General features: G+C 43.4%; 1 protein-coding gene across 1 annotated transcript in view; it reads left to right on the forward strand.

The window, feature by feature from the left end:
• Positions 1-3,167: 3,167 nt before the first annotated feature.
• foxo6b (forkhead box O6 b) overlaps positions 3,168-26,149 on the forward strand; it is a 41,807-nt gene continuing 18,825 nt past the window's right edge. Inside the window, exons 1-2 of the mRNA XM_056420618.1 lie at positions 3,168-3,829; positions 3,958-4,512. Coding sequence (XP_056276593.1) covers positions 4,015-4,512 — 498 coding nt within the window. The 5' untranslated portion in view covers positions 3,168-3,829; positions 3,958-4,014. The remainder of the gene's footprint in view (positions 3,830-3,957; positions 4,513-26,149) is intronic.

Raw genomic sequence — 26,149 nt, forward strand, 5'->3', positions numbered from 1 at the left:
ATTAAACAAATATGCCTTCCAAAGCTTCCCTTCTCATGCGATGTAGAAACCAGACGTTGCGGTGGATGCGTTTCACAACAAGTCTCCGTCCCTAAATGACAAAGTAGGTCATGCCAGTACAAAACAACCACATCAAGATTTACTGATCCACCACCTCCGAGGTTAAAGCTGCATTACAGTCATTGATTGTTTTTGGCCACTTGGGGACAGTGGAGCAGGGTTGGAATTAGCTTTGGCTATAAATACAACGATCGGACATAGAATCCCTTTTTATAAAGTTGTTGTTTCAGAATATTTAACAATGGACATCGGACACGAAACGGCATCGCCCGACATGTTTCTGGCCATCTGACGATAACTCTGTCCCCTTAAAGCTTCCTGATGGTCAGGTGGGGGACCGTTTTTCAGATGTTTGTTTTCCTTTTACATAAAACATCTGCCTGCAGCCGAAAACAAGGTGACGAGAGAGGTGACACGGAGCCAAAACAGTGAGATAAAACATGAGGAAACTCTTCGTAGAGGGGAACTTCAAAGTCGGGTGATGAATCTCTGTGGGTTCGTCCCTACGAGTGACCCCTCTGACCCCTCTGACCCTCCACCAGGAAAGAAAGGCAGCTAGAAAGGCATTTTATTTGACTTTTTACCCCTGCGATATATATATATGTACTGTGCTAGGGTGACACGCCCTGGAGCGACAGTATGCCTGCATACTGTTTTTGGCTTTAGATTTAATGCGAGGAATATTTCCAAAAAGAATTGGCCCGCTCAGACGGATTCATGCAATCCGAAACACATTTCTGATGGTGTTATTCGCCTTTTTCAATATGTCCCGTCAGTTGGGCACCAGTGGACTTTGAGATCAATGGGTGGAGGCAGCTTGAGGGAGGTGGCAGTGACAGGCGATATGCATATCATCAATATTTGATGCAGAAAAAGAAAAAAAACGAGGGACGACGGATAAACATGAATCTCACGGGAAGAAAAATCCAGTTGGTCGGAATCAGTGAATCAGACGAACAACGGCCGCAGATGAAACACCGATGTAGAAACGTGCTTCTCCGAAGAGACGTTCAGGCTTTCGACAACCCCCCCCCCCCCACCCCACCCTTGGGTGAAAACATGTAATTCTCTGTCTGCCTCGTGTCCATCCGCGTGACTCATGTTTTTCTCGTGTTTACGCCGCGGCGGGACATCACCTAGCCGCGATGACGAGGGACTTTGCCGTACGAGCCACAGCCGAACACGCGATATCCACCCCGCTGGCACGGCCTCGGTGTTTTCATTCCATACGATGGGAGTCACACCACATTCCTGTTACAACTTCTCTGCGGCGCATAAAAAAATAAAATAAAAAAATCTCTCGAAAAAACCGCAAAGCCATGTGTTTTTAATTTTTTGGCCTGTTTGTTCCCATTTACAGCATCTCTCTCTACTTCTTCTCTCTCTCTCTCTCTCTCTCTCTCTCACACACACACACATATCGCCAGCTCTCTCCATGTTGATCGGCCCATTTAGTCCTCATGAAAGCATTCCATTTAGGTGCATTTGAGGTTATGGTTGTCACTGACAACCGGCTGTCAAAGAGTGGCAGCCTCTATCAGCGTAGGGGGTTTCCACGAGGAGTTTACGGCACACAGAGCAGCTATTGATGGAGCCCACTTTATGGACTCAGACCCACCAAAGGCAAAGGGTGTGTGACAAAGGCAGCGATGGGGGGGGGGGGGGGGGTTGGTAGTTTGATTCTCTGACCGCACAAACGGGAAGAATCCCATCTGATAACTAATCCCATTTGATTTCATTATAATGCACAGTGTGGATGGAAAGAAGAGAAAAGGTTGGGCAACAAAAAAAAGTAATATGAATCAGAGGGAAAAACAAACGCTAAAGACGGAAATAAATAATATGGAAATAGAAGTAGAATGTTAATGATGGTAAAGATTTTTGATGGTGGAAAACGTGTTGGCTGCCGGGAGAAGGCGGGGCCAGAGCAACTTTCTCAGGCCCCCAGGAACTCAAGAACCTTTTTGTTTTGACGAGAGGAACAACGGTCTGAATGAAGCTCCTCTGTCGGAGCTCCTGGGATCAAACAAGTCTGTTCCTCCCGTGCTGGATGGAGTGTGTTCATGTCCTGTCACAAGCAATTAACATGCCATTGGACTTAAAACCATTTTAAACAAAAGCAAAAACCGTTACTCACTGAGTGTTTTGGCCAAATTGTCCAATGTGGATTTTCTCCTTTAAAGAATAGAATGTACTGATGGATAAATCAACTTTTTATGACTCAATGTGTTATATTTTTTATCATTTTTAGGACATCAAATAAAAAATAAAATAAAGACTTCAGCCTTTGTGTCCTTTTGAGTGTGGAGAATCATTTGAAACACAATTTACCCTTTATAGAAATGTATAAATAAATGAAACGGAATAAATCAAATTAGAAAAAAAGAAAAATCCAAGTAATAAAAACAATTCATGGTGATGAGGGTGCACTGGGACCCATGACCTCCAGTAGCTCGACAATCCAGGCTACAACCTCGACAGCTCTGGGAGAAAGTATTAATTACCGAGATATTTGGAACAGCACACAGGGTCTTACTTATGGATTACATTAGAAAACACATAAATATTGATCAAAGGTCATTATGAATTATAAATACAAATCAAGGTTTTATTCCATGAAGCTGTCGGCTGCCTCTGTAATCTAAACTAAATTTAAAAAAACACACCGTGTGCAACCTTCATAAGGAGTTACAAATGAAATAATATTATATAGCTACGTTTTTATTATTATCAACAACACTGATAATAATAATAATCAAAACTAAACTCCTGGTGAATGAAGAAAAAAATAGGATAAAAACATAATGGATGTGATTGAATTGGTCTGTATATAAATGACTTGCTTTTGTAAATGTATTGAATATCACCCGTAGCGCGCGCACACAAACACACACACACGTACACAGGCGCGCGCACACACAGCCTCCTCCTCCTCCTCTGGAAACCTGTTCTGGAGGGAGTGACTTGATCGAGGCGGCGTCCAATTATATGGAAGCAGCACTTATTCCACTTTATTCCGGGCTACAGTTAAGTGGCTTGAAGCCTTCAGAGACACACACTCACACACTCACAGCCTTGTCGTATAAAGGCAGCGCGAGAGGCAGAGAGACATGTGACATGAGAACGGAAAGCCCCAAAAAAAGACAAAAGGTAGAAGCCATGTCTCCCACACCGAGCGAGGCGTCTGGCGGCGTGCAGAGGAGACGCAGAGGATGCTCCTAATCCGATCCATCAGGGCTTTTTGTTTTTTCTCCTCTGGAAAAAAAAATTCACGTTTCTATTTCTAACGGGAGTAATTGCGCTCTCGCGTGCATGCAGTGACTTCCAGCTGAAGCCGTGCCACCACCAAAACAATCAGCAGACAGACGGTATCGTTAGAGCCGGGGATCAATTATAAAGTCAGCTCATTTTTTTCAGGAGAGTTTGATACGCGTTGCTTTTTTTTCTCCTTCTTGGACCGGACCCTCATCTGTCAAAAAAAAAAAAAAAAAGGATCAACTGTTGCTGCAGCCGGAGAGCGCGAGCACCGACACATTCTCCACGCGCGTCTGGCTCTTTCATAATGGATGTGTGACCGCCACTTGGTCTCCTGCATGCAGCCACACAGCCGGCGGTGTGTGCCATGAACATGGAAGAGAGACTCGTTCTGTTGTTGATGCCTCGGATACACCTTCATCTGTCCTGATGTGATGCCACATTGTTGCACTGAGGAGATAACACCCCACACCGCTGCCGGCTTTTTTTTCATACTGGTTGATCATCTGTGTGTGTGAGTGTTTGAAACAATACACGTTTATTACCTTTCTTTGCATCAAGGGGGACCAGTTTGGGCATTTTAACTCCCCGGCGGACGCTAATGTGTTGTTATTGACAGGCTTTTTGTTGTTTTGTTATTAGTGACCTTGCCCGATTTTGACATCTATTCAGCGGGAGATCATCATCATCTTCATCACCATGCTGATGATGATGAAGAACGGAGGGATGGATGCGCATCAGGTTGATATCGATTCGGAATTCGAGCCTCACGGTCGCTCGCGGTCGTGCACCTGGCCGCTGCCGTGTCCGGAGGATTTCCCCGGGGGAGAAGAGGCGAGTCGAGGTCTGGCCCTGGCGTCGGTCAAAGTGGAGCAGTACAACGTGCCCGCGTGCCTGGCCGAGAGAAAAGGCGGCGCACCGGCGGAGATCAAGCACCCGGCCGGCGCCCCGACCCCGGTGGTGGCCGCTCCTGCCTGCATGTCCGGGGCTGCGCTCGACGTGGCCGGCCAGCTGCGCAAAGCCAAGTCCTCCCGGCGGAACGCGTGGGGGAACCTGTCTTATGCAGACCTCATTACCCGTGCCATCGAGAGCACCCCGGAGAAGAGACTGACGCTGTCCCAGATTTATGACTGGATGGTTCGCTTTGTTCCTTATTTCAAGGATAAAGGCGACAGCAACAGTTCAGCCGGATGGAAGGTAAGGCCACGCGAAATCATTTTGTCTGACACACATGGTGAATGTTTTAGTGGAGAAGCAGCACTATATATATATATATATATATATATCTGTGTCTGCAGCATCACTCATTTCCCTGCATATTTCAAAGCCACATAATTGACCCTCGGTTCCCGCAATTGCGTGTCCCCGTGTCACTCCACGCTACAGTGTGTGTGTGTGTGTGTGTGGAAAGGGGCGGTGAGCATGCACACGGGTTCACTGGGTTCATCGTATTTAGGGGTCGCAGCCGTTGCATATATAGAGAAGCCACACGGAGCCAAACCTCCCCCTCTCCACTGTTCCCTTTTGGATTGGCAACTATTACGCGCTGTGACGCATGGGCACATGGCGTCTGCAGCTTTTCCAAGCCTATATTTCTCCGCGTTACCGGGTCACACGGGGGACAGAGTGTGCCTTTGGTCTAATTTGCCGCCAGTTGGGGGGCCCGAGTTAAACCGTTTGCCCCCCCCCCCCCGCGATCCAGTGCACGCACGTTGAATTACGCACAGGCTGTGCGAACGCAGGGCACAAGGCTAGGGGGTTTAAAAGGACAATAACAAGAGATGATGACATGGGGGTGTCACAGAGAACAGATGTAACTACAGATCATCCCTTAAATTCAAATTAATATGAGGTTAATCTAATAGATTGGATGCTGTAATCTACTTAAATTGACCACCCATCATGTTTGGGGATTAATGGTCTTTTGTTTCCCGGCCTTGTGGCTTCCCCTCTTACTCTCCTTTATGTTTCACCAAGTGTTGGTTCTCCTCTTCTATTCACTTCCAGCCATTTCAACGCAGAGCAAATGACGTTTTAATCAGATTAGAATTGCAGTTGAGTACATTTTAAGTAAATGTGCACTTTCAAGACTGAAACTGGGAGTTAATATGATGTACGTAAACAGGTAAATGACATTTTTAATCAGATTCTTCTCGGAATGGAGACAAAACACATGTACAGAAACTAAATGCATCTGAAAATTTGATCACACACACACACACACACACACACACCTCCAGTCACACACACACACAGCTCCAGTTTGTAACACAGGCTCTGAGTTTAAACTTTTCAGTCTGTAGTCCAAGCTGAGATACCCGCGATGACCTCCCCGGGACATCATCGGGTTTTTTTTGTTTTCAAACTTTCAAACTTCTCTCCAGAACCACAGAAGACATCATTTCATGCCGAGGAGCTTGTGACGAGTGAACGGAGCGCCGTGTGTAAAACCAATGTGGCGGCCCCCTTTTAAGATTCTCTTAATGCTTTTGAAGTTGCGCTTTACTCTCCGTCGATTTCTCCCGTCATGTTATCGTATCCGTACAGCGTTCTCACGATAAGTGACATTGTCTCTCTTCTATCTGTCCCCTCCTTCAACGCTCTCCCCCTCCGGCCCTGTCATCCCATTTGGCGATGCACCCGCCTCCAAATTGAGTGGTATTAAGACACAGATTAATCTCAATAAAATAACCATTTGATTTGAGTCGGAGGGGCGACAACCCCTGTCCAATCTTTATTGTATGGGGTGTGTGTGTGTGTGTGTGTGTGTGTGTGTGGGGGGGGGGTACAATTGGATTTAAAACTGAGCTTAATTCCACAGGCCTTGTTCTTGCTGCTCAGGGATTCCCAGCTTGGTACCTGCTCCCGTTTCCAGCTTTGCGTGGACATTTTGATTGGCTGTTGTGGCAGAGGGAATCTGATTGGTGGAGAGAGAGAGAGAGAGAGAGAGAGAGAGAGAGAGAGAGAGAGAGAGAGGCTCCAAGTGAAAAACACCTTGATTTAATCACAATAACACTGCTCAACAAAAACAACACACAAAAAGAGAGAGAGAGAGAGAGAGAGAGAGAGAGAGAGAGAGAGAGAGAGAGAGAGAGAGAGAGAGAGAGAGAGACCCACATGCACTCACATGTTGCACTGTAACAGTTGGCAGATATTTTAATGAGATTTGAAGCACGGACGTACAGAATCCCTCGCCAACACACACACACACACACAAGTGGACACACACACGTGGACACACGCACACACACACACACACCCCTCCACATTGTTCTGTGTGATTCTTCTTAGATTAAACTATTATTGATGAGAAGGAGGAGGAGGCAGGGGGGGGGTATATGTTTATATATTTTTATATATTTATATATATATATATATATAGATTGATGGTCGCAGGGTGAGATGGGATGAGTGGGAGAGAAAGAAGATCCCATCAGAGTCTTGCTATTAAAAGCCGTCTTTAAGAGCGGTTGTGTAATCCTGTCTGAGAGCTGCTGCTCCATTCAGCGCCGGGCTCTTTGTCTTCATCTGAGCTGGCAGCTCCTCCTGACTCCTAATACCACACACACACACACACACACACACACACACACACACACACACACACACACACACACACACACACACACACACACACACACACACACACTGTACATACACTTTTGAGGTGTCACTCACTTGTTTGACAGTCAGGCGCTGAGGGTCCAGAGGCCGATTGGATTCCCGGCACGCGCCTAAACTCACTTCTTGTGTGTCCGGGGAGAGTGAATGGATTCATTTAAATTGTGTGTGTGCGACTGCGTCAGAGGAATCCATACGTAGTCATGGTACAGTCCATATGTAGTCATGGTACAGTCCATACGTAGTCATGGTACAGTCCATACGTAGTCATGGTACAGTCCATAAGTAGTCATGGTACAGTCCTTATGTAGTCATGGTACAGTCCATATGTAGTCATGGTACAGTCCTTATGTAGTCATGGTACAGTCCATATGTAGTCATGGTACAGTCCATATGTAGTCATGGTACAGTCCTTATGTAGTCATGGTACAGTCCATATGTAGTCATGGTACAGTCCTTATGTAGTCATGGTACAGTCCATAACTAGTCATAGTACAGACCATATGTAGTCATGGTACAGTCCATACGTAGTCATGGTACAGTCCATATGTAGTCATGGTACAGTCCATAAGTAGTCATAGTACAGACCATACGTAGTCATGGTACAGTCCATACGTAGTCATGGTACAGTCCATATGTAGTCATGGTACAGTCCTTATGTAGTCATGGTACAGTCCATATGTAGTCATGGTACAGTCCATATGTAGTCATGGTACAGTCCTTATGTAGTCATGGTACAGTCCATATGTAGTCATGGTACAGTCCTTATGTAGTCATGGTACAGTCCATAACTAGTCATAGTACAGACCATATGTAGTCATGGTATAGTCCATAAGTAGTCATAGTACAGACCATATGTAGTCATGGTACAGTCCATATGTAGTCATGGTACAGTCCATAACTAGTCATAGGACAGACCATATGTAGTCATGGTATAGTCCATAAGTAGTCATAGTACAGTCCATAAGTAGTCATGGTACAGTCCATATGTAGTCATGGTACAGTCCATAAGTAGTCATAGTACAGACCATATGTAGTCATGGTACAGTCCATAAGTAGTCATGGTACAGTCCATACGTAGTCATGGTACAGTCCTTATGTAGTCATGGTACAGTCCATAAGTAGTCATAGTACAGACCATATGTAGTCATAGTACAGTCCATATGTAGTCATGGTACAGTCCATAAGTAGTCATGGTACAGTCCATACGTAGTCATGGTACAGTCCATAAGTAGTCATAGAACAGTCCATATGTAGTCATGGTACAGTCCTTATGTAGTCATGGTACAGTCCATAAGTAGTCATAGTACAGACCATATGTAGTCATAGTACAGTCCATATGTAGTCATGGTACAGTCCATAAGTAGTCATGGTACAGTCCATACGTAGTCATGGTACAGTCCATAAGTAGTCATAGTACAGACCATATGTAGTCATGGTACAGTCCATAAGTAGTCATGGTACAGTCCATACGTAGTCATGGTACAGTCCATAAGTAGTCATAGAACAGTCCATATGTAGTCATGGTACAGTCCTTATGTAGTCATGGTACAGTCCATAAGTAGTCATAGTACAGACCATATGTAGTCATGGTACAGTCCATAAGTAGTCATGGTGTAGTCCTTATGTAGTCATGGTACAGTCCATACATAGTCATGGTACAGTCCATACGTAGTCATGGTGTAGTCCTTATGTAGTCATGGTACAGTCCATATGTAGTTATGGTACAGACCATATGTGGTCATGGTACAGTCCATATGTAGTCATGGTACAGTCCTTATGTAGTCATGGTACAGTACATATGTAGTCATGGTACAGTCCTTATGTAGTCATGGTACAGTCCATAACTAGTCATAGTACAGACCATATGTAGTCATGGTACAGTCCTTATGTAGTCATGGTACAGTCCATAAGTAGTCATAGTACAGACCATATGTAGTCATAGTACAGTCCATATGTAGTCATGGTACAGTCCATAAGTAGTCATAGTACAGACCATATGTAGTCATGGTACAGTCCATACGTAGTCATGGTACAGTCCATAAGTAGTCATGGTACAGTCCATACGTAGTCATGGTACAGTCCATACGTAGTCATGGTACAGTCCATAAGTAGTCATAGAACAGTCCATATGTAGTCATGGTACAGTCCTTATGTAGTCATGGTACAGTCCATGTGTAGTCATAGAACAGTCCATATGTAGTCATAGAACAGTCCTTATGTAGTCATGGTACAGTCCATAAGTAGTCATAGTACAGTCCATAAGTAGTCATGGTACAGTCCATATGTAGTCATGGTACAGTCCATAAGTAGTCATGGTACAGTCCATACGTAGTCATGGTACAGTCCATAAGTAGTCATAGAACAGTCCATATGTAGTCATGGTACAGTCCATATGTAGTCATGGTACAGTCCATAAGTAGTCATGGTACAGTCCATACGTAGTCATGGTACAGTCCATAAGTAGTCATAGAACAGTCCATATGTAGTCATGGTACAGTCCTTATGTAGTCATGGTACAGTCCATATGTAGTCATAGAACAGTCCATATGTAGTCATAGAACAGTCCATATGTAGTCATGGTACAGTCCTTATGTAGTCATGGTACAGTCCATATGTAGTCATAGAACAGTCCATATGTAGTCATAGAACAGTCCATATGTAGTCATGGTACAGTCCTTATGTAGTCATGGTACAGTCCATAAGTAGTCATAGTACAGACCATATGTAGTCATGGTACAGTCCATACTTAGTCATGGTACAGTCCATATGTAGTCATGGTACAGTCCATAAGTAGTCATAGAACAGTCCATATGTAGTCATGGTACAGTCCATATGTAGTCATGGTACAGTCCTTATGTAGTCATGGTACAGTCCATAAGTAGTCATGGTACAGTCCATAAGTAGTCATAGAACAGTCCATATGTAGTCATGGTACAGTCCTTATGTAGTCATGGTACAGTCCATAAGTAGTCATAGTACAGACCATATGTAGTCATGGTATAGTCCATACTTAGTCATGGTACAGTCCATATGTAGTCATGGTACAGTCCATAAGTAGTCATAGAACAGTCCATATGTAGTCATGGTACAGTCCATATGTAGTCATGGTACAGTCCTTATGTAGTCATGGTACAGTCCATAAGTAGTCATGGTACAGTCCATAAGTAGTCATAGAACAGTCCATATGTAGTCATGGTACAGTCCTTATGTAGTCATGGTACAGTCCATATGTAGTCATGGTACAGTCCATAAGTAGTCATAGAACAGTCCATATGTAGTCATGGTACAGTCCTTATGTAGTCATGGTACAGTCCATAAGTAGTCATAGTACAGTCCATATGTAGTCATGGTACAGTCCATATGTAGTCATGGTACAGTCCATAAGTAGTCATAGTACAGTCCATATGTAGTCATGGTACAGTCCATATGTAGTCATAGTACAGTCCATAAGTAGTCATAGTACAGTCCATATGTAGTCATGGTACAGTCCATATGTAGTCATGGTACAGTCCATAAGTAGTCATGGTACAGTCCATATGTAGTCATGGTACAGTCCATATGTAGTCATAGTACAGTCCATAAGTAGTCATAGTACAGTCCATATGTAGTCATGGTACAGTCCATATGTAGTCATGGTACAGTCATTGTGGTCAAGTGTCTGGGCCATGTTTGTTATGGTCTCTGAGGTGGGAGGCGGTGTTTGGTCACATGAAGTGAGTTCAGATCTGTAGGTGGTGGTGCGGGGGTGCACGCTCCCACACACACACACACACACACACACACACACACACACACACACACACACACACACACACACACACACACACACACACACACACACACACACACACACACACACACACACACACACACACACACACACACACACACACACACACACACACACACACACACACACACGTTGTTATGTTCATTTCACAAGTGGCTGTGCGTGGGACTGGATGTGCTGAGCTGTGACCTGTCTGCAGGCTGTACTGTACACAGAGTCAGACAGGCAGGTAGGAGCTCACCGATTGTACCTGAAGGCGTCACGAAGCAGCACGGTAAAGCAGCACAATGGGTTTATAATTACAATCACTCCGTCCATTTTACAGTATTGTTCAAACCGTGAGAGGTTTTTTTGGTCCGGCATCCATCACAGCCCCAAACATTTATGAGCATCACTTTCAGGACCTCAAATTGTCTCAGGGAAGTGCTTTTTAAAAACCTAATTGCTCATGAATGCATCGTTCTGGGAAGTGTTTGGATCAATTTGAAACTGCGCATTCACAAAGTCTTCTGTCCAAAATAATAACCCTGCACACCGGGAGCTCTGCCACCTGACCTGAGCCCCTCGGGGTCCTGACACAGCGTCCGAATTTAAGTTGGGTTTGGGGTGTTTTGCGTATTTGGGTAAAATTCAAATACGATTTATTAAGCAATCTCAATTTCAAATATGATTTATTAAGAAATCTCTCTCTCTCTCTCTCTCTCTCTCTCTCTCTCTGACTGTGCCAATCTTCTGGGTCAGTGCGTGTCTTGCAAGTACAGTAGATTCATGACCAGCTGGAACGACAAAAAGAGACAGATAAAGTGTCCATAATCCCTCCCTCCTTCACTCATCCATCTCTCCCTATATCACAAACACTTGATAGATATTCTAGATGTATAGATATATAGATATAGTGAGAATTATAATGTGTTGTGTTTCCTTAGTGATCGTCCTCACTGGCAGTTGAAGAGCGATATGACTGAATCTCTTTGTATCACACATGTCCATCCTCTCAGGTTTTTTGAGGACACAATATCAGAAACACAGTCGACATGTGGACGGTTGAACTGGGTCGGAAAAAGGTTTTGAATATTTAATGTTAGAGAGAAATGTAAGATTTGAAACTAAGCTTTAAGGCCCATCCAGAAAAAAACGACAATGTATTGAAACTTCACTGATGTGAAATTGGACAATTTGACCCAAAAGAACAAATAAACTTAAAGGCTTTACTTATTTGTTTGCGAAAATGTATTTCATAAGGTAAACAAAGGATATAAATGCAATTTCATAAAATGGTCAGATGGACTTTTGGTTGAATTAGCTTCTTCTCCATCCCCGATTACTGAGACCAAAAGTGGATCTTTACCTCTGATGGTGCTTCTAATCCCCTTGGAATGCGTCACAATGCACTCCACGTAAAGTATCACCGCCCACGCTGACGGCCGAGATTCCACCCCCGGGAGATGGAGAACGCTCAGAGAGAAAGAGAGGGAATAAGAGAGAAAAGAGGCAAAGGAGATATTTTGAAGAACACCGTATTATCCGTCCTGCCAATAAAACCTTTTTTTTGAATTAGACTCGGAAGACGAGTGGGAGATGGAGAGAGGCGGGAAGAGAAAAGATGGAGCGAGAAGTGTTGGCGGTGGCCCCTGCTGCTGAGCACATTGATAGCAGCCTTAATGCCTGTGATGCTCCAGCGCCAGCCGAAGACAGAGAGGCGAATTGGTCGTCGATGGTGGAACAGGCTTAGAGGGTTCCCCGTGCCAGCCGGCCTGGCGCTGGCTCAACACAGAGCCCTCTGCGCCGCGACACAGTTATTGTTATTATCACAAAGGCGCAGCAGAAGGAGAGGCAGCTCTCGAGTTGGCGGGCTTGGCGCTGGGTTAACCGGGGGCGGGGAGCGGGAAGAGAGGAATTTGGACGGCGAAGGGGTGGGGGTGGGGGGGGGGGTGTTGGTTGTCGAATCCGAGACTATGGTTAGAACTCATCTGATCAGTCGTGTGAATGGAGAGAGAAAACAGTCGGGAAGAGTCGTCGAGGGCTTGAATGAAAAGGAGGCCACGCCGGCGACGGGACGTATTTTGATCCGAGATGGAGCGGTCGCCTTGTCAGTTGAATGCCGAGCAACAAAAGGCGTGTTTTTTGTATTTTTTTTGAATGGATATCACTTCAACCTGGAGAGCGGGGCCGGGGATGTAAACAAGGGATGCACCAGCACCGGAGGCGGGGGTGTTCGCCGATTCAATGAGTCACAGAGGTTGGGATAGAAACGCAATATTCTCGCCGCTCAGCCCTGACGCTTCAAGTCAGCTGGAGGGAAATGTCGAGAAACACTCCGCAGACGGAAAACATTCCAGAGAGGGGAAACTCGGGAATCGTGCCCGGTGGTGTGCCGTTAGAGCGTCGGCGCGGCTCACACTCTCTCCGCGTTGGAGCGCTGGTCCAAAAACAAAAAAACACTCACTGCTAAACTGACTCAGGACCAGGTCGGCACCTCACGCTGTTAACCAGGCCTTAAAGGGCCACGCCAGGGGGGTCTGTCACATGCTCTTTACACCACAACTAACCACATGGTGGATGCTGCTCAAGCCAATGGTTTCCATTCATTTCTATATGAAATGTAAACATTAGATCAGGGGTGTCAAACTCATTTTCACCGTGGGCCACGTCAGCATCATGGGTCTCAAAGGGTTAAAACTCCTAAATATATAAATGTATAAATTACTCCCCAACATAGTGTTTTGATTATTGTTTATTGGGGTGTAAAAATATTGTTCATAAGACATTTTCTCTCATATTATAACATAAATCCATTTAATTTGAAACCTTCAAAATAAAAGCACAGCATATTTTTCATAGATTTCTTTAAGAAAAAGGTGATTATATGTCTTTCAAGTTGTCAGGGGCCACATACAATGATGTGGCGGGCCGGATTTGGCCCGCGGGCCTTGTGTTTGACACCTGTGCATTCGTTGTACATGGCTTTGAGTTGTGCAACTCAGTAACTTCTTGATTCATATCATCAGCTACCTAAAATAATGGCCTACGTCATTTTTACAGGTTTTTTAGAAAACTAAACAAACCTGACTTCACATATTGATGATATGATATCAATAAAACATGGGAATATTATACTACAGGGCTAGAATCACATGATGTATTCATCTGAGGATGTAGGCGATTTTACCAGAGGTGGCCAGAATCATGAGGAGATGATTTCGGCAAAAAATAAATAAAAATGTTGTCAAAAAATGCCATTATTTAAGGAAGGTGACGATATTTAACTTTGCGAGTTCTTTCTGTGTGCTGGCGACCGTGATCGAAAGCCACGTGGTGTGATAGCGATAGTGTAAAAAGTAAAAATTTTACACTAACGATGTAACGTTACGTAAGAAAAATCGGCTACAGGCAATTATTATTTTTAAGGGTTGTTACGCTACTACACAGATCATTATGTTTTTTATAAACTTCACTAAAGTGACATTTCGGTGCCCAAGCCTAACCAGTCGTTTCTGCGAGCTTGATCCAAGCCTGATATGAAACCCATTGATTAATGAACATTTCAGAGTTTTTTTTGAAAAGAAACACATTTTGAGATAACCGTTGAAACGTATAAATAAAAGTTGCTTTTCAAATACTCTCCTCCAAACTATCTCAATCCGTGAATTCAAAGCAGCAAACTGATCTGGATCCCACTGGAATCACAAAAATAAATGTAATCAGGCATCTGAAATTGCTCTCAATTTTAATGTGATTAATGACAGTTGCTTCATAAAGTATTCAACCCCCTAACTTTCTGCATATCGTACTCATTAAAATATGCACCAATTTTAATAAATCATCGTGCACTCACATTGTATTCATAATGGGCTTTTGATGCCTTATAATGCCTTATATGAGCACCACTTTAAAAGGGAAAGTGTTGCTCTTATTATTTTACTGCAAATGGGATGAGATTTTGAGTTCCTGCACAGGCTGAAATGGGTTGGATGGAGGTTTGTATGGATCTGAAGATTCTGATTGTGTGCGTGCGTGTGTGTGTGTGTGTGTGTGTGCATCTGGTCTTGTTGTTGTATAGTAGGCCTGATGGGAGTCCAGGTCCGGGGGGTACAGCTCTAGTTAATAATTCAGATGAGGCTCATTATCAAGGCAGCGCAGATCTCTCTCTCTATGATTCCACCTTAATTGCAGGCAGGATGTGCCTCTCAGACACTCTCAAAGTCACTCCCCCTCCTGTCTGCAGCTGCAAATGACTACCACACACACACACACACACACACACACACACACACACACACACACACACACACACACACACACACACACACACACACACACACACACACACATCTCCACTGGTTCTCTTCCAGGCCTCACCTCTTCGCAGCAGGTCCCCTCATCGCGAGCAGGTGAATGGACCTTTTGGGGACGAGCGGTTGGACCACACTCATCACAGGAGCGTCTCCTCCGAGGCCGGGCATGTGCTCCTATTATGAGTCACTTACATTTCTAATCAGATCTTCACGAGGGGCTTTCTCCTTTTGGAGGGCTCGCCAAAACGAAGATTGATGGGAGGTAATCAGTCGGCGGACGGCAGCTCCGTGATTAATGCTCTCAGCGCCACGCCGGACGACCCGGATCGCGGCCGCTCGGGCCCCGAAGTTTCCGCCGAGTCGAAGTGAGCAGGAATAACAAGAGTTTCATTTGAATAAACGGCCTGTCGTTTCAATGTGAGGTGAATATTCAGAGATCTCTTCTTCCCACCCCGTGTTTATTACAAAAGTCAAAAAAGGGGGGAAAGATATTTTCCTCCTGGATTACGGCCACAGTTGTAAACACGTGGTTGAAGTTGTGCATTTAACACGAAACCAAGCGAAAATAAAAAAACAAAATGAAGCGTGGTGAATTCTGAGTTATGTTTAACTAAAACAACATAAAAGTAGTACAGAGACACAATAAAAAAACACATTTTCTCGCTCGAACGTCCTGTGTTTGTTTTTGTCTGAGCTTAAAAAAAACATTTACATCGTCGTTACTTTGGCATTGGTATCCAGACGGCAAGCGTCCATATTTGATGCTCTGGGAATAAAAAACGTCCTGTTTTAGGCACAAGACTATGTGGTTATGTTCAGTATAAATATCATGCTTGGCCTTAAAATAGGTTTATGCGTTATTTAAGTTGTGGGTGTTTATTCATTGACATTTGGTTTCACATGGCATGCGAACAGGGTATAAAGGTCCTCTTTGTGAAACGTCAAAGAGACTTCACAAAAACAAAAGGGGCGAAAACATGTTTTCCTCGAGTTCCAGTTTTGTTGTGTTGGAACGCACTTTCTTTTTTTTATTCGGGAGGAGCCGGCCGGATTATCAAGATTACCATCAAGTCAATTTCATTCTGTCGAGATTAAAATGTTCAACGCCTCACCGATGGCTCAGGATTGGTCGGTCAAGCTGAGATTTGATTTGTGTGAGTGACACATGTTTCATGTTTACATCCTGCTGCTCAAAGCAACAGATTCTGCCTGGAAACAGTGTTTTCTGAATCGGCCACGATAGGTGGTCATCTCTTTTCCTCCGGAGAGCTTCAAAGTAGAGAGATGATTTTCTTTTGGAGAAATATCCTGGACTAAAGAAAACAATGTGGGACTCCAGCTCACTGGACTTATTGTTTGGGAACCTCACAATGCATGTCCACTAAGTTATGAGCCTTGATGATGAGCAGACTCTAAACTTGGTGGTGGGACATGTCTTCTTTTGATATTCTTTTTAATTAATTACATTTGCTCATAAGTAGAGCATGCACAAAGCTTGCCTTTCTTCCCTTTTCACTAAGCCATGGTTCAGTGAAACCATGACAATTCAAAGCAGATTGCCTTTTTTATTTTAGAGGGTATGATTTTAATTTCTTTCATATTTATTCTGGTCATCATCTACCCAAGATCGTCCTCGTCGCCAGGGTTTTGGTACATTTTGTAAAGAAAGAAAAATCTTAAGAGGTAGAAATGAAACACCAAAGTACGGTTTACATGTTGTACTAACGTGTTATTCGCAAGTGCCTTCAAGGTTCAAGGTTTTTTATTTGCCATTTGTGCCTAGACCAACAGTCCAGACACATTGGAATTGTTTTGCAGGGCTCTCCGAGTCAACAGAGGTACAAAAACACTATAATAATAAGAAAAACATATTAAAAAACACTGTACATAAGGTGGTAGAATATACAGTATTAGGTACAGTTTTAAAAAGCAGGTTATCAACATAAAAAAGGAGAGGGCAGAGGTTAATAGATAAATAGGCTAGTGCAGAGTGCTGTTCCTAGCTTGTGAAAAGAAAGAGGGGAAAGGGGACAGTTATATAAGGATATTGCACATTTTGAGAGGTGGGGGAAGGTTATGTGGGGATATTGCACAGATTGGAATATTGCACATTTTCTCATAGTACACATTTTTCAATAATTCTGTTTTGCCATCAGTCTGACTGGCAGGGAAGAAGCTATGCTGTGTCTTCATCATTTCAAGTGTTGATTGTGAAAAAGAAATGTTCTAGCAGACACTACATTTAATGTTTTTGCGTCTGCTTTATTATTAATTTCAGTTACATTGTTGAGTTTATATGATAAGTTATCGGTTCAGGTGTGTAACCGACCCAGGCTGGTGTAGTTGGTCTGTTTCAGGCCTCATGGATTCCTGTTGTTCTGGCTGTTGTGGTAGATCAGCAATCAAGGAAACGGTTTGCAGGCTTGTCTAATTACGTCCTTGCAGCAGGCACTGTTCATTTTTGGAGGATAGGTGAGTTCATTCTGCCGTAAAATACATTCTGTCATATAAAGGTGTGCTAATTGGTCCGAACTGAGCTACCATAGATTGACTGTCACGCCGGAAGTAACTTTTAAACCTTGTATTAATGGTAATTTAATAAATGTTGTGAGATTTTAGATGCCTGCTCTTTTTCACTCACCCCGTGCTTACCTGGGCAGGTGGTACGTTCCGGTGAGTCGGGCTGAAATGGTGAAATGCCATTAATTTGAGAAGGGAAATAAGAATTGGTGGCTTGCTGTGAAGCTGCAGCTTGCTTTTGTTTCATTTAGACTCATTGAAATTCCCAGCTTTCATGTTTGTCCTTCATTTCAGTGAAGTTGTTGTTAATAAACACAATTTTTCATGCTCTATTGCTCTTTATCAACCTGGTTCCTCGATTTCCCTTTACAAAGTGTTCTGTTGCCCGTTTGAGTGGATAAGAATACAGAGGCTTTGAGGCATTTAATAAAAGCTACAAGAATGTCTCTACAAAATGATTTGTAGAGGGAAAGATGCTGAAAGAGGTTGCATGATTTGAGGGAAATGAATGGTTGCAGTTGGTAAAGAACCGGATAAAAAAAAAGAAGACACTTCATCATTTTACAGTACTATCAATCACCCTTAATGCGTATTGTTCCCGGTGCAGTTCAGCTGTGTTCGTGTGATGTTCAGCATCAATCAAGTCACATTCATTCGCTGGCAATTTAATTCATTTTCATTAAAGATGACTGTAATTGCACTTTGATCAAAGTTGATAAAAGCCCCGTTGAAAATTAAGGCCATCTGTGACTTAGGACTGTTCTTTGTTTTAACCAGAGTTATTTGCTCATTGTCTTTTGTTTAAAAAAAGAAAAAAAGAAAAGAAAGACGAAAAAATAAAAAGTCCGTTATAGCCGTTGCTCCACTCGCGAAGGTGTCTGCTAACGATGTCAAGTCGGGCCCAGACACAGAAAACGAACATGTCTATTGTCAGCACAAAGAAGGGTCAGGGAAGAGTATCGCACCTCATGAATATTAATCAGTCCAACGGCATATTTGGACAAATTACAATAAAAACCTTTCAAGCTGGAACCGAGTGGAAATAATTTACTATATCTACAAATTTTCTTGAAAATCGTTAATTGAACACCGCTAAACTGCTTTAACTCACGGCTACGCAAATGTACATTATGGTGCAAATCACACAGTGTGTATATATGTGTGTGTGTGTGTCCGGGAGGCAGACAGAGGTTAGAAGCGCCTCTCAGTGAATTTCTGTGTCAGTTTGACGAAAATAGGTCAGGAGCTTTGTGTTTAGCATTCTGCCCATGTGATGGCTGACGCTGAGCCCAATACCCTCATACCCCCCCCTCCCTCTATACCCCCCTCCCCATTCCTCTGTAATCTAAACTTTGTCCTGTCATCCTCTGTCTCTCCGGAAAACAAAAAAATTCAAATCTGTGGCCATAGATAAAGCCCACTCCCGCCACATAAATTGCACTTAAATCCACAATAGTCTGCGTCTGGTAGTTATTTATTCGATTTCGACGCGCTTTTTGGAATATTGTAGTGCCGCTTTCGAGAGAGAAAATAGATGTGCTGCGAAGTTTTACGAGGATAATATTTCAACCGCGGCCAGCGGTGACCTAGCTTAGCATAAGGTCTACAGTATGTTTGGGCACCACGAGAAGGGCTTGATTTATTACCCCCCCGCTGTGCAGACCCTCGTCTCTCATGACTGCCAAGCTTTAAAAAATAAAAAGACTATCTAAAAGGTGAATTCACTCACAGATGAGCCAGCTACATCTGATCCGTGTGGAGAATTGGCTGCACACAAACAAAGGGCGAAATACGAAGTTAACAGCAGGAGGAGATACGTAAAAAAATAATAAAATAAAAGGCGCCGCAAGGTCAATTCTGGTAAGTGAACTTTCTGATGAGGTTGATCTGCCTCCAATTCGATTCCAGAAAGGAAAAAGAAAAGGTTGTTTCATAGCTTTTCAACACCCCGTGTTGTTGCTGGGGAAAAAAAGCTTTACTGTCTCACTTGGCTGTCAGCCAGCAGCTAATTTAGAAAAACAACCGTTGTTATTGTGAACGTGTGACTTGTAGCTGTTTCCTTTTCTCTGCCGGGCACAGATGGAGAAGTTTGAGGGTTTATCAGACTGTTCACCCGACAATACAGCAAGATACGAACACGTGCTAATTGCTTTAAGACGACACGGCTTCCAGTCGTCCCGCTGAAGCCCCGCTTCGATGCGCCTCCCTGTGTGCAGCCGGTGGCGTCTACCTTGTGGAAGCCCGTGCACGCTGCAGTTGAAGCGTTATCAACAGCCTCGCGATGGAGCATTGCATCAACACTGCAGACATCGTGATGTAATTTATTTTATTTATGGGCAACCTGCCAGTATTGGTGTGCCTGAACTCTTACAGGAAGAACTATAGGCCAATTCAATTCAATTCAGTTTATTTTGTATAGCCCAATATTTGCCTCAGAGGGCTTTCGAATCTGTACACATACGACATCCCTGACCTTTGACCTCACATCGGATCAGGAAAAACTCCCAAGAAATAGAAAAAACCCTTTCACCAGAAAAAAACCCTTTCACCAATGAGCCACTGTTGGATGTTTATATTCTTTTAAATAAATGAAAAATGTAAATTTCTTCATACACGGCGAACCGGGAATTTTGTGCACCGTTTGACTCTAAATACGTGACGCCCAAAAAAGAGGAAGTGGAGAATCAATAGGGGTTCAAAAACCAAGTTTTGAGGCCCACGGACATGCTAATCCAGCCGTGCTAACAATCGTGTCAACTAGCCAATCAAAGCAGCCGTTACTATTTTATAAAGTTAAAATCCCCGCGCAGGTCGGCTGTGTTAGTTTCCCGGAAAGCCCGCCGTGTCCCGTGTCTGTTCCCTCCCGTCAGCCTCTACCTTGCGAAGAGCCTCCATAAGCGATTTATCGGCCCTCCGAAAGTCTGACTTCATCAAATCCTTGATACCGCTAGTCGTCCACGGCGTCCGGGATGAGTGCCACCGGAGTCGATGTGTGGATTTAATAGCGGCATTAATCTGCCCGTGTAACGGTGTTGTTGAGTGGAAGGTGGTCACCGCAAGAGGCGGCACTAAAAGATGAGTTATGGGCCCAGCCGGAGAACGACGAAAGGGCAAAATGCAAAACAGCAGAGAGTTGAAGGAGAGTGGCGGAATTCAACAAGGTCTCGCCGCACGCCGAGGACGCGCAGGGGCGAGGGCTGGTTTGCCGAGCATGCTGGGAAATGGAAACGTTTCAGACGGCGCTGTCGGAAAGTTTTTCGCCGCGGTTTTGTTGACGGCGCTAAAGGCGTTGCCAGGTGCTGTCGGAGGCGATGTTCGATGCTTTAGCACACATACTTTCTCTTTGCGAATTCATTGAGAACACGTGATCATTGATTTTAATGTGCGCTTCATCACTCATCTCGACTTAATCCTGTTTTAGGTAATTAGTCTGCCGAAATGTAGAGAAATTTAGAGAAATTTACAGAAATGTTGTCTTTTTTTCAATAAGTCAAAATTGTGGCAGTTTTTTTCATTCTGTTTTTCTGTAAAGAGGCTCAGTGACGACTCTATGCCAAGTTTAATTGTCTATTGTTATGAATATGGTTGTATATACATTTACTGGAATCATAGTAGACTGGTATCATGTCCCCTCTGATAGGATGTACATTCACCCACAGAAGTACCCTTGAAACCAATGGTGAAATGTAACTATTACACTACGACACTTAAGTACCATTCTGATCTACTTGACCATTCAATGCTGCTTTATTATCTATTCCATTACATTTTATATGCATTTATCCTTAAATCACAGTTTTAGAAACAAGACACTCAATAGTCTATAAAGCAGCTAGAATCATCTCCACGTTAACGAGAAACACTTCTTCTAGTTTTGAATGCTCAACTTTTACACTACAAATTATACTACTGCTATTTTCAACTTAAAGTTTCCGTGTGGAACTTTAAAACCGATGATAGAGTCTCAACTTAATCCTGATGACTCGATATGAACTACTGAAGTCCACGAGAACATCAGCCAGAAGATCGTCTATTTCTATAATATATATAGTTATTCTACGAACTGACACAACCGTGCTGCCGTGGTAACACTACCGCTTTAGTCCACAAGGACTCCCCAAGTCCATTTCAGTCACATTATGAATGTTACGCGTTTGAATAACTTGACATTATAGGATATTTTGCACGTTGGAGTTGCAGTGAGTCTTCCACCACTGAGGCAGTTTCATAATTGATTGAACATGTGATCAAGACTTGATGGTAAGACTCCAATCCAGCTTGAATCTAACACAACATTGTGCCCTTATAAATATATATATATATATATATGTATATATAATATATGTATATATATACATATATATATATATGTATATATATGTATATATATATATGTATATATATATGTATATATACATACATATATATATGTGTATATATGTATATATATATATATATATATATGTATATATATATATATATATATACTGTATATATGTATATATATATGTATATATAGATATATATATGTATATATTATAATGCTTTTTTGACTATCATCACAACGTATCGTGAGTTATGACGCTGATGGGAGGACGGAGGAGGGCGGGACGGTGGTAGCGGGGAGGTTTGCGTGACCGTCCGTGTAATTCTCGCAAGACGGATATTAAAGACGCAGCGCCGAGGCCTTCCCTCCGCTCTGTCCCTGCACCCCCCTCTCTCTCTCTTTCTCTCTCTCCCTCTCCTTCCCCATCCTCCCTTTCCCCTCTCTTTCCCGCTCCCTCTCCGTCTCTGCTAATGATCTGCTCCGCCTGTCGCTGGCTGGCTTGACTGATGCCCACTGACAGCACCACTCATGCGAAAAGGCTGCGCCCCTCTTCCACACACACACACACACACGTACACACACACGTAGAGTAATGAACTCATACACATCCCAGCGCTACATATTTGCTATGCATGTGTGACACACATGCAGCACGCACGCCAACTTGCGTAAGCACTCGCGACCAGATAGATGGAGCCACGCAAACAAGCCCCGCCCACTTTGTTCAGCCACACGTCAACAGACATGCGTGTCGAGCAGATGACGGACACGCAGATGGACCTCGCGGTTTACAGCTCCCCGTCATCCGGCCCACTTGCCACCCCTGCGTTATTATGCAAATGTCATGCAGCGAATTGAATCCGAGGCTCTGAGGGGGGAGGGGCACGTTTTAGTGACATTTTCCTCAAGTGTGGCAAACTATATATTTTTTGCACGCTTGAGGTGGAAAACTTTTTTGTTTGTTGATAAAGAAATAATGTAATAAATAGAGCTGGGAGTGTGTTGCCGGCATGAATAACGATGTGGGTTTGACGTGGTGAGCCTCAGTCGGCGTTGAGGACGTGATGGACCGCCTCACATTCAGCACATTAAATATCCGCGAGTGTGTGGAGCGATGAAGCGGCGCGTTGATTCACTGACTAACAGAAAGGAGTCGTCCACTGTTTTGAGGAGCGAGTTCCAGTCATTGAAACTGTTTCCAGCGTCTCAAATGTGAAGATTTGACACTTTTCGTCCACTTGAATATTGAATTTATTGTAAATTTAACAATTTTTTTTTCTTTAGACTTTTGGTTGAAGATACAAGACGTTGAATCGGACTTTGAGAACTCGTGTTGAGAATTCTCCGAGATTTTATCGTATAATATTGTCAATTTAATAATAATAATCATACATTACATTTCTATAGCGCTTTTCAAAATTCTCAAAGACACGTAGTTCAAATATCCTAAAAGCTATGCAATAAAAATAACTAAAATTACAATAAAAACAAACGGTAAAAGGAAATATCTTATTAATGTACAGTTTTTGTCAACAGTTATAACTTATCTTTTTGAAGACATATTATTATTACAACTCTATTCATACTGCAGCCTCCACTTTATGGGTATCCACAAGAAGGGTTATCGTTTTTGACGAATTCATCCAAGAAATAAAAAGGTCTGCCTACAACTACATTGTAGTGTGTTAGAAACCATTTAATACAAATGCTAAAGAGGGGGACTTAAAGTAAAGTGTTGCAATGCTAATACACAAAACAATTGATTGATAAATCACAAAGCAGCGTGTCTACTGTGCAGCAACATGGGAAAATGTACTGCAGGGATCAATAAAGTCAAATCATATCTTCTCTTGCCCCTCACTTTGCTTTTCTTGCAAACATTATCTGACGGCACATATTTGTGCATTCAGAACAATTCTCCATTCACTCCAGATTCACAAAAAATTCACATTTCATAGTCGCACCTTTTCAAAATGTCGCATCGGATTCACTCGACTCCGGGATTCTGGCTGGATTATTATCCGGTGTGATCCAAAGATTTATAAACCCGCCGGTGGGTGAGATTCTCTCCCCATATTTAATGTATTTATGCACACATTAGCCAATCTGAGGTGAGGCAGAAAACACTCCAGTGGTGCTCAGAAATAAATTGTCACCACTTCACATACTTAGCGACACCTCCGAATTACAGCGCGTGGATGCAGCCTACTTTCACAATAAAGCAATAACTAAAACATCTCTCCTTTAGTCTTTCATTAGCGTGCTGAAAACATTAACTCGGGTTTCTCCTGCTGCTTTTGCTCCTAATTACTAATTGGCCCTTACTAATAATAAACAGTCATGCATATGGAAATCTGATCAAAAGAGAGTGCACTTGAACCAAATCAGGCTAATTTATTCCCACGGACATCCATTGTAATATCGATCGACTCTACAATCGTTCCGTCGTACATCACGAGCGGAGACCGATTAAATTTTTCACAGAATACCGTTTTTTAAAATCTCGGCGCGCCCGGCTCAGTCGCCGCCGTAGCTTCTCCGCATTCGCGCTGTGCCAGGGGAGTTTCAGGGAGGTAAGAAAATGAGGTCAGGAAGCAACACTGTGATGCCGGGCGACACCTCTGGGCCCCCCCTCGGTCCCAGCCTGAATCCCCCCCCCCCCTCCAGCAGACGGCTCAGCTCCGCCGTTACACTCAGCCGAAGGTTACGCAAGACTCTGCGAAGGCCCGGGGGTTGGAGCTGCACCACATATCTGAGCGGAGGCCAATGGGAGGGAGTCACAGAGGAGAGCACGCTGGAGTGGACACGGGTTGAGTGTTTTCCGTGGGTACATAGTTTGAGTCGAGTAACTTTTCAAAGGGTTAATATATCGTAACTAACGGCTTCATTAAATCGTCGACTATCGCTTTATAGAGTTCTATAAAGGGAGCTTTAATGCATTATTACGGCAACTGTTGGGTTGTCCGGATGTTAAAGTCTCTCTTGATTATAGCTGCCAAGTCCTAAAAAAAAAAAATGCTCCGTGAGTTTCTCACTTTTTAATAAGTGATCAAGTCTGCATCGTAGGTTACGATAAACCATGAATAAAAAAGAAAGGTAATAAACTAACAATTATGCGGTGACATGGGTCAATAAAATTAATGGTTGTGCGTTTATCACTTTGTAATGGGCTATCAGCCAGCGATAATTCATAAGTCATTGAGACCTGAGCTGCTGGAGGAGGACGGAGAGTATTAGCATAGCAACGGTAACCATGACGTGAGCATTTAGCTCAAGTACAATCCAATACTTTTCATTTAGCCATTTCAGGCCCAACAGTTACTTTCACAATTTTATTTTTGAGTGGAGAAAGTTTTGGTAATCCTGCTTAACCCTTTATCGGGTGAGGAACCATATATAGTCACTTAGTTGATGTTGATTTTCCACCTACATTTTTTTTTTAAAAACAGTATTGTTATGTTCTCCAATAGCACTGCAGTGTTGACACTTTGAATTCCAAAGTATTTCACTGAGTGCCCCGTAAAGGGTTAAAACTGACATAAATTGGTTAGGTACACGTCGCTTTATCGTTCGGAGTCACGAAGCAAGAAGGTGACAAAACACGTTTTACACAAGATAAAGTTTTATGAAACTCTTTTGTGGATTTACTTAATTCACAGGTGGTGGAGGGAGCAAAGAGAAGAATCACGTCCTAAAGATGTACTCCTTCAAACATGCGTCAAAGTCGAATCGATTTTTCCATTTCGTTTCAATTAACGGGACGCTTAAAAAAAAAAAACGTTGTCAGAAGTCGTCCGACCGTCGAGAGCGCGGGGAAGTTTATACTCCTCGCTTCAAGAAAGAGAGCGACGGCGAACTTCACGCCTCTAATGAAGTTTCTCGTCGGCTCTTTGAAAGACTGAAAAGCTCTGTTATACTCCACCCCTCAGCTGCCATCTTGACCCCCCCCCCCCCTACACACACACATACATGTGCAGACACTCAAACGCACACACAGAATACACACATTCCAGCATCACCATTAGCAATTCATGAGCAGCGTCTCATAGACTTTAAGTTTTACCATCGGCCTCTGAAGTATATGGCTGGAGCAGTTATTAATATTTCATAGTCTCCCATTGAGGAGCTAAAAACGAAGTCGACCCGCTTCCGCTATAAAGTGACTCGCGCTCCTCTTTTTTCTCTCTCCTCTTCTCTCCCCCCCCTCCCCCTTTCCCCTGTACATTATGGGCTGTCTCTCTCTCTTCCCCTCGCCGTTTGCTCCTCCGCCGCTCTCTC

This window comes from Pseudoliparis swirei, chromosome 1 (assembly GCF_029220125.1).
Source record: "Pseudoliparis swirei isolate HS2019 ecotype Mariana Trench chromosome 1, NWPU_hadal_v1, whole genome shotgun sequence".
NCBI classification, from domain to species: domain Eukaryota; kingdom Metazoa; phylum Chordata; class Actinopteri; order Perciformes; family Liparidae; genus Pseudoliparis; species Pseudoliparis swirei.